At 35.1% G+C, this 16,317-nt stretch overlaps 1 protein-coding gene across 4 annotated transcripts in view; it reads right to left on the bottom strand.

Annotated features, from left to right (window-relative positions):
- Positions 1–1,757: 1,757 nt before the first annotated feature.
- LOC106067559 (serine-rich adhesin for platelets-like) overlaps positions 1,758–16,317 on the bottom strand; it is a 71,627-nt gene continuing 57,067 nt past the window's right edge. Inside the window, exons 36-42 of one of the 4 annotated variants that reach the window (XR_008773631.1) lie at positions 16,065–16,152; positions 15,446–15,613; positions 14,617–14,774; positions 13,955–14,016; positions 13,053–13,085; positions 3,911–6,123; positions 1,758–3,754 (exon numbers count right to left, since the gene is read on the bottom strand). Coding sequence is in view for 2 of the 4 variants with exons in the window: in XM_056004017.1 (XP_055859992.1) it covers positions 6,103–6,123; positions 13,053–13,085; positions 13,955–14,016; positions 14,617–14,774; positions 15,446–15,613; positions 16,065–16,152 (530 nt within the window). In the remaining 2 variants the exon portion in view is untranslated. Of the gene's footprint in view, positions 6,124–13,052; positions 13,086–13,954; positions 14,017–14,616; positions 14,775–15,445; positions 15,614–16,064; positions 16,153–16,317 lie in introns of those variants that run through there. The other 3 variants (XR_008773632.1, XM_056004017.1, XM_056004018.1) reach the window with 3 other exon arrangements.

Genomic DNA, 16,317 nt, shown 5'->3' with positions numbered 1-16,317 from the left:
TCGGAGTTGTTCATGCCATGGAATACCAAAGGCAGTCTGGTTCATTGCTCTCCTCATTATGTAGTCGATGGCTAGGAGGAAAAGGAAGAGAGATAAGATGCACCCCTGTCTCACACCTGTCTTGATGGTAAAAAACTCTGTTGTTCCCTCTTCTGTTTTAATGCAGCAACTAGACTGACTGTATAGGTGTCGTAGGATATGGACGAATTTTTCTGGGATGCCATATTCTCTAACTTTTTTCCGTAGTGATTCTCGGTGGACACTATCAAACGCTTTTTTAAGTCCACGAAAATGATCGTTAGCCGTTGTTGGTACTCAAGACTTTGTTCTATGATAATTCGTAGAATGAAAATCTGCTCTGTACATGATCTGCTTCTTCGGAAACCTGCTTGTTCTTCTCTAAGCCTTTCATCTACAGACTGTTGAAGCCGCCTCAACAAAACGATGCTGAAAACTTTGCCCGGGACAGAGAGGAGAGTAATGCATCTCCAGTTGTTTCAGTCTGCCAAGTTGCCCTTTTTTGGAAGCTTTACAATCACTTCCTTTTGCCAGTCCTCGGGGACTTTTGAAGTTCGCCAACAGAGATTTAAGAGATAAGTCATTCTGTTAACAATGCACTGTCCCCCCATATTTTAGCATTTCTGCTGATATCATGTCTTGCCTTGGTGCTTTGTTATACTTTAGCACTGCAATGACCATGGTAAGCTGCTCAGCAGTTATTGGGTCTGTCTTGACCTTGAGATCATTGTCTGGAGAGGGGTCCTTGAATGTGTAAGTTAGGTCTGGCGATGGTTGGTTGAGGGTTTCTTTAAAGTGCTTTACCCATCTTGCATCCTGTTCTTCTTTCGTTAACAAAGTTTTGCCTTGCTTGTCTTTTATCGGTGTCCAATGTCCACTCTTTGCTCCAGTGAGATCTCGGACAATATGATAGAGAGTTTTTGTCAATTCTGCTTGCAGCTGCTTGTGCCTCTTGTCCCTTCTGCTCAATCCAGTCACGTTTATCTCGCTGACAGCTTCTCTTGACTTTCAGATCCTCTGCTTCCCTATAGGCTTCTTCCGCTAGGTTGCGATCCTGTGTTTCATCTTTCTTAAATCGTCTACGTTTGGCCGTTCCTAGTATGAACCTCGCCTCCTTCCGATAACTTCTTCGGCGCACTCAATAGTGGTATCTTTGAAGTTAGCCCATTCTTCTTCAAGGGTCAATATATCTACAAGAGCCTCAAAGCGGTTCTTTAGTAACAATTTGAACTGTGCTGCAGTATTGCCATCTTTAAGCTTCTCTACATTAAATGGGCGGGGTGAACCTCCCTTTAAAAAAAAAATCAATATAAAATATGCAAATATCATCCAATACAAAATGACGTGCCTATAACTATTAGTACGTATCTTATTAAAATTTCTTTAAAAAAAAATAAGGTTTTCAAAACCTCGCTGCATGTAATTAGACTGAATTGTGAGGAAAAACAATAAGTGTGTGATTGTTAAAGTGTGTGTGTGTGTAGTCTCATGTGGCAGTCTGACCAATGACCTCCTACTTAACCAGAGGATGGACTGAATATGGTTTATTTTTCAAAGGATGACATGCCTAATCAAAAAGGACGACTAGATGAAACCAAGCAAGATTTGAGTATTTGCTGTGACTGGTTGCTAAGCAAAGGAGAAATTTAAAAGAGCAAAAAATAATTCTCTATTCTCTAAAGTCTTTGATGGAAACCTAATTAATAAGTACATTTATAAAAAAAAAGAAACTTATGACATTTTTGTCCTGTATTATAACTTTGATTTATTAGCATTTATAAGTTAAAAAATACAAGGTAATGCTTTGAAATTATCTTTCACAATATCTCATTTAAATAAGTGTAAGCTATTAATAAACATGCTTTATAGAATACAAAGAGTCTAAAAGTTTAACTATGAACAAATGACAAACACTATATGACCAGCATAGAGTGTCCATGACCAGCATGGTTCTGACAAAGTTATTCTTCTTTTTAGTAAACACAAATAACCAAATAAACTTTTCACATTTATAAGACTTAAGGGGAAAAAAAGGATTTGCTTTAGTAGATATGGTAGGAGTAAAAGTTTACTTTTATTACTGTAAGACTCCACATAAACATTGGCATACACACAAAACTTAACATACCCACAAAATAATATTGATATTCCATATTACTGTGCACTGAGTCCACAAACATGTAAAATTAACCACATTAACAAAATGTGTAAATATATGTCCATTTTCAACATTTAAATTGTTCTCTTGTTATCTCATCTACATATACAAATCTATACAAAGAAATGTACAATAAAAGTTTTCTATATTAAACACTATTGTATTGTAATACACACATTCATGTTGTATTTTATACCCAAATTAAAAGTCAAGATTAATGACACAAATCATACAAATTTGAAACAAGTCATTCAAGTTATGATATCAGAGTCCTTTCAACAAATGTTCCTACAGTTTAGTGACAGAAATATACTACCTGCATTACTACCTACTACAACCCATGCACCTTCAATTAGTGAGTCAATGGACATAAAGTAACAAAATGTTTGACACTGAATCATCACAAACAAGCTGATAACATATTTCTGTTGTATTAACCATGTAACAAAAACATAAGAAACAACTAAGACAATTATTTTACCCAAATAATTATGTTCAAACTAACATAAACCAGTTTTACATTTTGTGTTAACTTTTAAATGGGTCTGTTAGGAATATATTAGGCACTATGAATGGGTCAAATTTAAAAGACATGCATAGACAAAAGTTTGTAAATGAGAGAGTTGACTTATTATGGAACATCAAATGTATGGAACATAAAATGTATTAAAATAAATCAGTTTTAATGAGTTAAATATAATGAGGTGTGACTGTATAAATAAATAATTAAGAATAAAAACATGAAAAGAAAACATGTTAGGAATCTTTTCAAAAGCAATGTTTAAATATTCAATCTGTAAAGCCAGCATTTTATTTAGATTAAAGATTTTATCATCAAACTAAAGACTCAAGTTTACATGTCAGTTTAGCATAATTCTTGATTTCAGTAGAATTATCTGCTAGCAGTGATTGTCTTGTTACCACTCAGACCTACACATATATCTTTACATGACACTAAATGAAAGATATTGAGCCACTTGTTAAAGAAAAATTGAAATGATTAAAAAATAAAAGAAAGGAAATATGTAAATTATTTTTACAAATATATGGAATTATAATAAATTTCAATAACTGTGAATGAAAGAAAAATTGTGTTCACATTAAAGAAACAATGTTACCATGAAAAAAAACAACAAGAACATTGTGAAATTAAAGTCAAGCCAAATGTGTTTTACTGACAGGTGAAACAATGACAGCAAATACTTAGCACCTTTGAAATAGGGACTTTGGGTTAGATGGAGGAGCTGGTCAGCTTAGTTGGGTAATTCATCTGGGGCACTCTATTGCCCTACAGACATAAAAAATTGAGTTAAAGCCAACTATAATAGATAGCATTCTTTTGGACTAAATAACAAAGTCAAGAGAAAGACCTTAAGAAATGGGGCATTCTTTTGGACTACATAACAAAATCAAGAGAAAGACCTTAAGAAATGGGGCACTCTTTTGGACTAAATAACAAAGTCAAGAGAAAGACCTTAAGAAATGGGGCACTCTTTTGGACTACATAACAAAATCAAGAGAAAGACCTTAAGAAATGGGGCACTCTTTTGGACTACATAACAAAATCAAGACAAAGACCTTAAGAAATGGGGCACTCTTTTGGACTACATAACAAAATCAAGAGAAAGACCTTAAGAAATGGGGCATTCTTTTGGACTACATAACAAAATCAAGAGAAAGACCTTAAGAAATGAGGCATTCTTTTGGACTACATAACAAAGTCAAGAGAAAGACCTTAAGAAATGGGGCATACTTTTGGACTACATAACAAAATCAAGAGAAAGACCTTAAGAAATGGGGCATTCTTTTGGACTACATAACAAAATCAAGAGAAAGGCCTCAAGAAATGGGGCATACTTTTGGACTACATAACAAAATCAAGAGAAAGACCTTAAGAAATGGGGCACTCTTTTGGACTAAATAACAAAATCAAGAGAAAGGCCTTAAGAAATGGGGCATACTTTTGGACTACATAACAAAATCAAGAGAAAGACCTTAAGAAATGGGGCATTCTTTTGGACTACATAACAAAATCAAGAGAAAGACCTTAAGAAATGAGGCATTCTTTTGGACTACATAACAAAGTCAAGAGAAAGACCTTAAGAAATGGGGCATTCTTTTGGACTACATAACAAAATCAAGAGAAAGACCTTAAGAAATGGGGCATTCTTTTGGACTACATAACAAAGTCAAGAGAAAGACCTTAAGAAATGGGGCATTCTTTTGGACTACATAACAAAATCAAGAGAAAGACCTTAAGAAATGGGGCATACTTTTGGACTACATAACAAAATCAAGAGAAAGACCTTAAGAAATGGGGCATTCTTTTGGACTACATAACAAAATCAAGAGAAAGACCTTAAGAAATGGGGCATACTTTTGGACTACATAACAAAATCAAGAGAAAGACCTTAAGAAATGGGGCATACTTTTGGACTACATAACAAAATCAAGAGAAAGGCATTAAGAAATGGGGCATTCTTTTGGACTACATAACAAAATCAAGAGAAAGACCTTAAGAAATGAGGCATTCTTTTGGACTACATAACAAAGTCAAGAGAAAGACCTTAAGAAATGGGGCATTCTTTTGGACTACATAACAAAATCAAGAGAAAGACCTTAAGAAATGGGGCATTCTTTTGGACTACATAACAAAGTCAAGAGAAAGACCTTAAGAAATGGGGCATTCTTTTGGACTACATAACAAAATCAAGAGAAAGACCTTAAGAAATGGGGCATTCTTTTGGACTACATAACAAAATCAAGAGAAAGACCTTAAGAAATGGGGCATACTTTTGGACTACATAACAAAATCAAGAGAAAGACCTTAAGAAATGGGGCATTCTTTTGGACTACATAACAAAATCAAGAGAAAGACCTTAAGAAATGGGGCATACTTTTGGACTACATAACAAAATCAAGAGAAAGACCTTAAGAAATGGGGCATACTTTTGGACTACATAACAAAATCAAGAGAAAGGCATTAAGAAATGGGGCATTCTTTTGGACTACATAACAAAATCAAGAGAAAGACCTTAAGAAATGAGGCATTCTTTTGGACTACATAACAAAGTCAAGAGAAAGACCTTAAGAAATGGGGCATTCTTTTGGACTACATAACAAAATCAAGAGAAAGACCTTAAGAAATGGGGCATTCTTTTGGACTACATAACAAAGTCAAGAGAAAGACCTTAAGAAATGGGGCATTCTTTTGGACTACATAACAAAATCAAGAGAAAGACCTTAAGAAATGGGGCATACTTTTGGACTACATAACAAAATCAAGAGAAAGACCTTAAGAAATGGGGCATTTTTTTGGACTACATAACAAAATCAAGAGAAAGGCCTTAAGAAATGGGGCATTCTTTTGGACTACATAACAAAATCAAGAGAAAGACCTTAAGAAATGGGGAATCAAAAGTTCCTGTAAGAAAATTCCAAATATATAGGCTTCTTCAAAGCAACTAAACTAGTGATTCACCAGGTTGCCTCTTATTGTCTCATGAGACATAATGCACCATTGCATAATAATAGGTATCATATCCTCAGCACACCAGCATCTATAGAAATTGTTTATTTTTACTGACACCAAACATTGATTGATGAAATATAAACATATAGAAAGTATGTTTCATATTTTATAGTGGTAAGAGTGATTTAAATGTCAATAATTTAATATATTCATTATTTAAAAGTAAGAAATGGAGTTAGTTTCATAAATTAATAATCATTAAATTACAGATGTCTTCCAATCTAACATTTCACATACAAGTGAAGGACACACAATACTTTAAATCCTATCACTAAGTGTCAAAATGTTACAAAGCACAGAACTTGGAGCCACTTTTACTTCTCTCAAAATTCAATAGCACTTACTGGAATGCTGTCCATTTGGAAGTGCAAGTATCATCTTCATGTATGTTGCATTACAGTCTGGTAGAATAACCCTGAGAGATTTACAAAATTGAATATCTTATCTGATCATATATAATACAGACTTTACTTCAAAAAAAGATGATGATTACATGCTATGCGTCACACATTCAGTCATGCATATTAACCAATGACTTAAATTCTGCCAAGTCACTGGTTTTCCTGGCTAGCTCAGGCAACCCATTCCATGCTCTAATAGCACTAGAGAAGAAGGAGTATTTGTACAAATTTGTTCTAGCATATGGGACGAGGAATGTGCCTTTATCTTTGTGTCTTTCTGAATATTTTATTAAATTTTGTATTTGAAGATTATGGTTCAGTGTTTTAAATATTGTTATAAACATGGTGGTGGCACAAATGGGGGTAGTGGTGTGCGTGTAGTCAGCCGATGCAAATCGCCACAGGCCAGCGCTAGACGAGTGGTCAACCGTGACGTTGACTACGGTCAGCCGAGTCGAGTGTCAACAGGACGGTTCGGGAAGGATCGCCGTCGTGAACAGAGCTCAGGAGCGTCACAAGAGTTGTAGTAATCTGACCACCTAGAAACGTCGAGCGGCGTTCTGTCCGGTTCGAGAAGGCCGGTAGGGACCCTATATAAGAGCGGAGGTGTCACAGTCAAGATGGTTCAGAAAGCGGGTTCAAGGCAGGAGTTCAGAGCCCGGTTCACTACAGTCCGGTCGACTACAGCACAGTTCAGCGGTGTGGTTCTGTACGGAGCATTACGACGGTTCAGTGCGTAGTACTATCAAGTACAGTTGAGACGAACGGCGTCTTGATCTTGGTCTGTGATCGAGTCCGACACAACAAGCCTAGTGTGTGAAGTCACTCCTTAACTGTTGAACCCAGTGCAAGCCCGGAACGAGACGGAGAGGCCAGTGCAAGAGTTGATACAGCGGAACAGTGTTATCGGAGAGAGATTTGTACAGTGTACGTGTTGCCAATTGTACAGTATTGGCTGTTATTCATCAACTATTAAAGTGTTACGTTACTTTGGAGCCCTGAGTTGTCAAGTTCTTTAAGTTGGTGGTGTATGGTGCAGTTTGCAGAGAGCCTGGATAGTGAGATTCGTAACAATATAATTGCTGCTTTACTTTTGAGTCTTCTGTCCTGAAGGTTTTCTAAATTTAGTGATTTTACTAAAGGTGTTACTCTAGTCAAATGTGAATATTCGTTTGTTATGAATCTCACGGCTCTATTTTGTGTCTGTTTCAGTTTCTTAATGTTTTCTTGAGTTTAGGGGTCCCAAACGGAGGATGCATATTCTATTATTGGCCTAACCAAGGTTAAATAAAATTTTAGTTTTATGTTCTTATTTGATTTATTGAAATTTCTTTCAATAAACCCTAATGCTTTGTTTGATTTTTGATAGTTTCATCAATATGTGGATTCCATGACAGTTCTTCATTTATTATAACACCTAGGTATTTTGCGTAATTAGTTTGTGTTACTGGTTTACCATGAATATGATAAGTGGAATTAATTTGTTTTAGTTTTTTTAGTTACTCTTAATAACTGACATTTTTCTGGGTGGAAAGACATGCTTCAATTTGATTCACATTTCTGTAATTATCTAATGCTCTTTGTAAAATTTCTGTATCTTGTGTTGCTTTTATTGTTCTATATATTATGCAATCGTCTGCGAATAATCTGACTTTTGTTCCTGAACTAATGCAATTTGGTAAATCACTTATGTAATTTAAAAATAGTAGTGGACATAAAACTGTTCCTTGAGGTAAGCCTGAGTTTACTGCTATTGGTGATGATTTAGAGCCATTTATTATTACAGTTTGTTCTCTCCCTATCAGAAAATCTTTAATCCACTGATGCAATGGACCATCAATGCCAAAATATTTTAATTTTTTAAGCAAACTATGGTGGTGAACTTTGTCAAAAGCTTTGGAAAAATCTAGTAAGATAGCATCTATTCGCTCACTGTTATCTAAACCTTGTGAAAAGTCATCAATTAGTCCTATTAGTTGTAATTCACATGATCTATATTTCCTAAAGCCATGTTGGTATGCAGTAAGGACATTTTTTTTGTCTAAGTGGTTTATGATGTTGCTACATATTGTGTTCTAGGATGTGATACATGTGATACTGGTAAGTGATACTGGTCTGATTTTTCTCCTTTTTTAAACAGCTTCTTTCCAGTCCCTAGGTACTCTGCCCTGGTTAAGAAAAGTATTTTTACTAAGTTCTTTGAGTAATCTAGCTGGAATACCATCACGTCCAGATGCTTTATTAGGTTTGATGTTGGCTAATAGTTTATGGATTCCCTTTTCTTGTACTTCTATATATCCTATGTTGTCTACTTGGTTCAAATTAAGTAATATGTCTTTGTCTCCAGGGGCTAAGAATTCTGATGCAAAGTATTTGTTTAGGATGTTAGCTTTAGTTTCATTAACATTGTGTGTTAAGTTGTCTTCTCCATTTAATAGCGCTATGCCTATTGTTTCCATTTTCTTAGACTTAATGTACGACCATAGGTTTTTGTGGTTATCTTTAGATATTACATTGTTTATGTATTCACTTTGCAGCTGTCTGCTTACTTTATAGGTGAGGTGTTTAATTTTTATGTACTTTTTATAAACTCTTTCTGCCTTAGTTTCTTTAAATTTTCTATATAGGTTTTCCTTCTGTTTACAAAGCTTCTTTAATCTATTATTAAACCAGCATTTATTTATTTTGTTTGATGTGTATTTAGTTGGTATATGATTTTCTATTATGTTTTTAAGATAGTTTTTATGAAATTCCAGAAGTCATCCATCGACTGGTTGGTTAATGTCTTTTTCTGATAAGAATGTTTGTTGGAGGTTTAATTCAGCTTAGTGTAGTTGTGTTAGGTTGCATTTGTTCCAGAGTAAGATTTTTCTTTTGGGTTTTATATTGGCTACTGCTTTTATCTAACTGTGTTTTTTTATGATCTCATGGACTGATAGACCCGGGATAATATCATAATCTACTACTAATCCAGGTCTGTTGGTTAAGAAGAGATCTAATGTGTTGTTTAATATAGTTGGCTTTTTAATGATTTGATCTATACTTAGGTTGTGTAAAGTTTCTATGAAAAGCTCATTTATGTCCTTAAGGTTTTGGTGTTTATCTATGGTTAGTGTTTTCCAATTTATATCAGGTAGGTTGAGATCACCTATAATCCAAAAAACTGCATTTTGATTTGTCTCTTTAAGTGTAGTAAACTGATTACATAGTTGTTGCATGTATTCTAAACTAGAATTTTGGTGGTCTGTAAATACTGCCTATTATTAGGGATGTTGAGGTGGTATTAATTTTACAAGATGTTGATTCTATATTTTTTGAGTTAGGTAAGGTAATTTCTTCTGCTATCAGAGTTTTTTTTTATTGCTAAAAGAGCTCCTCCATGATTATCAACCATATCTTTTCTAAAAACTTCATAATTACTATTGAAAATGTCTGCATTATAAATTTCAGAATGTAGCCAAGACAGAACATGGAAATTGATCGATGAGAGAAAAGAGGCCAAAAGTAGACGAGATCAGAAAAATGAAACACAGGATCGCAGCCTAGCGGAAGAAGCCTATTATGAAGCAGATCTGAAAGTAAAGAGATAAACGGGACTGGATTGAGCAAAAGGGACAAGAGGCACAAGCAGCTGCAAGCTGAATCAACAAAAAAAATCTCTATCATATTGTCCGAGATCTCACTGGAGCAAAGAGTGGACATGGGGCACCGATAAAAGACAAGCAAGGCAAAACTTTGTTAACGAAAGAAGAACAGGATGCAAGATGGGTAGAGCACTTTAAAGAGACTCTTAACCAACCGTCGCCAGACCTCACTTACACATTCAAGGACCCCTCTCCTGACAATGATCTTAAGGTCAAGACAGACCCAGTAACTGCTGAGGAGGTTACCATGGCCATTGCAGTGCTAAAGAATAACAAAGCACCAGGGCTAGACATGATATCAGCAGAAATGCTAAAATATGAGGAACAGTTAACTGAATGACTGATCTCTTAAATCTCTGTTGGCGAACTTCAAAAGTCCCCGAGGACTGGCAAAAGGAAGTGATTGTAAAGCTTCCAAAAAAGGGCAACTTGGCAGACTGAAACAACTGGAGGGGCATTACTCTCCTCTCTGTCCCAGGCAAAGTTTTCAGCATCGTTTTGTTGAGGCGGCTTCAACAGTCTGTAGATGAAAGGCTTAGAGAAGAACAAGCAGGTTTCGGGGGCAGATCATGTACAGAGCAGATTTTCATTCTACGAAATTTCATAGAACAAAGTATTGAGTACCAACAACAGCTAACGATCAGTTTCGTGGACTTAAAAAAGCATTTGATAGTGTCCACCGAGAATCACTACGGAAAAAAGTTAGAGAATATGGCATCCCAGAAAAATTCGTCCAGATCCTACGACACCTTTACAGTCAGTCTAGTTGCTGCATTAAAACAGAAGAGGGAACAACAGAGTTTTTTACAATCGAGACAGGTGTGAGACAGGGGTGCATCTTATCTCCCTTCCTTTTCCTCCTAGCCATCGACTACATAATGAGGAGAGCAATGAACCAGACTGCCTTTGGTATTCCATGGCATGAACAACTCCGATTGACAGACTTGGACTTTGCTGATGATGTTGCACTATTCGGGGCTACAAATACATGCATTCAAGATATGACGGAGAGCCTAGACAGAGAGGCACCCTAAATTGGCCTCCGCATAAACTTAGATAAGACTAAAATTATTTGAGTGGGATATAAGGCAAAGGGTGCCCCCGTCAGACTCGGCGAGTCAAAGCTTGAAGAGCTGGACAAGTTCACGTACTTTGGCAGCATCATAACAAATGATGGAGATGTCTACCATGATGTAGCGTGCCAAATAGGAAAGGCAGGGAGCATTTTCCAAAGGCTGCAGCCTATTTGGACTAGCCAAGCCATTGGACTCGAGACAAAAATACACCTTTTCAACACAATCGTCATTCCAACTGCTACATATGCATGAGAGACATGGAAGTCATCTGTCAAAATTGAGAAAAGACTAAATGTGGCTCAACAAAAATGGCTGAGACGGATTTTTGGAGTCAGTTACACAGATCGGGTCTCAAACAAGGAAATCCTATGCCGAACTGGGAGTTGAACACTTATTGAGGTTGTGACTTATTGAGCGTCACATGAGGTTTGCAGGACATGTTCCACGGCAAAATGAATTACGCACACCAAGAGTTGCAATAACATGGAAGCCAATATGAGGAAGGCGCAAACAGGGACGTCCTCGTATTACTTGGCGACACATCTTCATAGAGGACCTCAGAAAAGTGGACACCATGTGGGAGGAGGCTTCAGACATTTCCAATGACAGATCTTTATGGAGACAGCTTGCCGCCCAATGCGCCGAAGTAAGACCACCTCAAAGAGTTCAAGGCTGAAGTAAGACCACCTCCAAGAGTTCAGGCTGAAGTAAGACCACCTCAGAGAGCAAGGCTGAAGTAAGACCACCTCAAGGAGGCTTGCCACCCAATGCGCCAAACGGCGCAGGAGAACCTAAGTCTAAGTCTAAGTAAGCCAAGTTTCTGTTCCTGCAATTATGTCTGGTTTCTCACATTCTAATAAAATTTCTAAGTCTGCTGTTTTGTTCCTAATGCTTTGAAAATTTATTACTAAGGTTTTAAGGTATTTTGGTATTACTTCTTTACTAGGTTTGTTTAATGAGAGTGTTGTATTTGTTTTAGCAGATTTAACAGGAGTGGATCTGGCTAGTGGTTGGTAAGTTTGGTTTGGGATAGTCTTTAGGATGTTGTATGGGTTAGAAGTGTCTGCCTCAAAGGAATCAAACAGTTCTGATGTAAACTGAGGTAACCCACACAGTACACAATGCCACAATGGGTCTTTGTTGCCTAAGGCATAATACACAGGTTTATTCATATGGAGACATGATGCGTGGTACTATTCATCACAGGTGTCACATTGAATGGCTTTCTGTTTCATGGTAAATACTTTTTTGCAGATGTTGTATCTATCATTAGATCTAGACCCTGGATTTGATTCTACATCTCCTGCTATTAATATTAAGAGTGATAGGTATTTATTTCGGCTGTGTCTAATTGAGAACTTCCATTTGTGTTGGGTAATCTTCTTTAATGTTATAGATGTGTATGTTAGATTATTTTTGAAGTTGCATTGATCTATAGTGTGATGATTGATAATGACTGTTGTTTCCTTTTTAAGTTTAGTGTTAACTGAGGTAGATCTAGATCTGTGTTCAGCTAGTGTGTATTTACTAATTGTCAGGATATAAACTATTAATCTTAAGCATAAATTGAAACTAACTAAAAACGTTTATACATTTCTAAGGATACATAAATGTTCAAAATCTGACCTTATCTTATTAAATACAGACGTTATTTCAAAAAAGAAGTTGATTACGTCTTATGCGTTTTCCTAGTTCGATCTAGTCATGTAAATCAATGACTTAAATTCTGCGAAGTCATTGGTTTTCCTGGCTGGCTTAGGCAACCCATTTCATGCTCTAATCGCGCTAGGGAAGAAGGAGCGTTTGTACAAATTTGTTCTAGCATATGAAATAAGGAATGTGACTTCACTGTGTTTGAGTATTTTATTAGGTTTATACAAAGTCAATAAATAATATAATACTTTTGTCTTGAAGTCAATTTTTTTATTTTACTAGATGTAATAAGGGTAAAATTTAGTTTTCCTTTTTGTTTAATTTAGAAAACTAGACAAAAGTCTTATTAAATCCTCTTTATTTTAAATAGTTCATAATAAACAATGAATTTGAGTTTCAAATACTCAGTTAAAGGTGTCCATGAAGCAATGTAACTTCAACATTAAAAATCTTCAAATGACACTCTATGGCAGATTGTTTCTTAAAAAGATTCAACTTAGTTTGATTAGTGTTTGATGGGATAATATTAGTCAAATGTACTGTCAACAAACAAGAAAATCTTGAACTTACAGGTGTGATAGTTGGTCTTTGAATTTTAAATTCCTGTAGAGTATTTCAAAAGATTATATATAGAAATATTCCTTATAGCTATGTATGACCATCTACTTTTTCTAAACTTATATTCTATATATTTGACTATGTAAACATTTTTCTAAAGGTTTCAGGTGTAATGAATAATTTTAAATACAAATTATTAAATCTTTCAAATCAATAAGTAAATTACAGTTGGTTACTTCTTCTTCTAGCCAGCTTTATTGCTGTTGAGCTGTGAGCTCTTTTGCAGACTGTGCCAAGGAAAAAAGTGTGCTGTTTTAAGTTGGTTACAAAAAAGAATGTTGAATGATTTTCATTACTTCAGATAACCTGCATGTCTCATTTAAGAATTTAATTATTTTCTTTCATGAAACTGTCTTGAAATGAAATTCAGGTGCACAGTTGTGATGCGCTTTTGGTTAAAACAAATGATTTTTTTTACGACATATCTATTTTCTACAATGAAGAATTACCATGGATCAGGCCACATAAAACATAGAAATCTTATTTTCCAAGCAAGGCTGGCCTTAAGCATAAGCAAACTAGGCAGCCACCTTGTGCCTCCAAAAGATGGAGGCCTCTCAGAACTTGTTTTAAATAGCAAAAAGAATCAAATCTCAAACACATCAGAACTCTATGTCCTTGTCTACTAGACTAGATCTAATATCTACTATGATTCAAGGTTTATTCACAAAAGTTTAGATCTACTTTTTAGACTACATGTGTTAGAAGATCTTGTTTCCTTTTGGTGAAATGCTATTTCTAGACTGGCTCAATAAAATGCCATATTATTATATTTATTCCACTAAACGATTGTAACATAAAATACCATAAGTATTTATAACCATGTAGGCTATATAATTTTCAAAAGCACTTACCTTGCCACTGTCCTCTAGAGCTTTGTTCATAAAATCCCAAGAAAATTTTCCTTGATCTGTACCTGCATTATTGAGGTTTAAACATGCATTTAAATTAGATTTTTTTGGTCAAACCTAAAATTAATTATCAGCAATGTACTGTTTTTCTTTTTAATTTTTAGAATTTCCTTCAGAAATAATATCATAATCTGGCTCTAAAGAGAACAGAGGATAATAGTGAGCAAGGTTCAAACATGTTACTACATTGATGACAGTAGTCTTTAAGTGGTCAGGCAGTCAAAACAGAATAGAAATCTATCTGTCATTGTAATGTATACCAATGATCTATATGAAAGTAATTAGGTTTCTTCTACTATTGTTGGTCGCTAAGATTTAAATACAGAATATTTATATATTTATCTAACCTGTGACTCCACCTTCTTTAGAAATTTTGACATATTATCTACCTTGAGGCTCCACCTTCTTTACAAAGTTTGACATATTATCTTTCCTGAGGCTCAACCTTCTTTACAAAGTTTGACATATTATCTACCCTGAGGCTCCACCTTCTTTACAAAGTTTGACATAATATCTACCCTAAGGCCCCACCTTCTTCACAAAGTTTGACATATATTCTACCCTGAGGCTCCACCTTCTTTACAAAGTTTGACATATTATCTAACCTGAGGCTCCACCTTCTTTAGAAAGTTTTGCATATCTCTCCTTCATCCCATCTTCACTGCTACTGTGGGATACTTGTGACAGGCCATCATAAGCATGCTGGTGATAGTCACCTTCACCCCAAGATCCTTTCTTGGCAAAGGACCTAGCAAAAACACCTCTGATAGAACAAAATGGACAAGCTAGGTCAAGCCAATTTTAAATATAGCTGTCAAGATAAATTTTAAACAAGCAAAATATAAAAATATTATTTTTTAAAAAAGCTTTTACAAGGGAAAGAACTACACTTTTTACAAAAATCTCTCCCAATGCTGTAAGATCTATTTCCCTTTTTCTATATCAAACAAAAGTAATTACCACTGTTTAATTAACACTCTAAATTGTTTTATAGATCCATGTTTTGTCAGGGACAATTAATAATTGTGCAAACTTCCAACTTGATCAGACAATTGGAATTGGGAGAAAAAGCATGTAAAAATTGTACCAGAAAGACATACTTTGTAAAATATCACAGCTAAGCAATCTATTTTATCTTAATAGATAGCACATCTCACAATGTCTTGAGACATTGTTATTGTTAATAATTGATACTTCATTAATAAAAGTGCAATAACATGATTAGTGCAAGATTCTAGATTCAGTCATAGCTGCCTTGTGTCATCTCTAGCAATTAGATATATGTACACTCTAAATGATCTTGACTACTTAAACTAATCTTTTATCAAAACAATATGCTTGCACTACTTACCTAACTAAATTATGATCACTAACTATATTTCTACAAAATATATATATTTAAGTAAGTCATGCAATAGAAAATGTTAAACTAACCCAAACTGATCTTTCTCAAAGGAATAAATAGAATTGTCATAAGAAGGAGCCCTTCTCTTTTTCCATATGAACAGAGCTATCACAATACAGGCAGTGAAGATCACAAATAAAGGGATGCCAATAGCTAGTCCTAAGATTAGATCAATGTTCTCTGTGCTTTCTGAACTTCTGGCAGACACAAAATAAAATTACAAAAGATTAGTGAACACTTCACACAAGTCAGACAAATGTATTACTTCACTTGTAGCTCTGACCTATACATGTGTCATGACAAAGATTGTCAGTCAATGGTCCAACAGTCAAGCCTGTTCTCATCAAAGTGTATATAATACTATAAATATAAACATCATGGAACCAAATAATGCATGAAGATATATTAAATTTCTACTGTAATCGCCAATGCATTTTTTCTTTTACTTTTCCTTCATTAGAATTTCCGCTCTCTGGACCTAAATGCACATGACTGTAAACATTAGTAGACCAATTATTTAAAAAAAACAAATAGGCTTAAGATCATGAACCATTTAAATGTACCAGGAAACCAGAAATAATTTAGGCTTATATGAATAAGGATAACAAAGCTGTGAGTTGAACTGATGTTAATAGCCTGGCTACACACTTTGTACACTGGGCAATCCCACTGACTTCTATACAAGTACATTGCACTGTATCCTCAAAAACACTGCATCGTGTAGCATTGGAGAAATCTGTAAAACATATTGTCATCTTAGTATTCTAGTAAATAAGAAAAAGGCTGAAACACATTTTTAAGTTCATGTATTTGCTCTAAGGTTAGGAAAGAGTGCTGATGACTAAGTCACTTAGCGGAAACATTTTTTTTCCTCTCGTCTCAGAACTAATGTAGATTTGTG

Source organism: Biomphalaria glabrata, chromosome 11 (genome assembly GCF_947242115.1).
Source record: "Biomphalaria glabrata chromosome 11, xgBioGlab47.1, whole genome shotgun sequence".
Lineage (NCBI taxonomy): Eukaryota > Metazoa > Mollusca > Gastropoda > Planorbidae > Biomphalaria > Biomphalaria glabrata.
The sequence above is the reverse complement of the archived record's forward strand: the minus strand, read 5'-3'. Positions and strand labels throughout refer to the sequence as shown.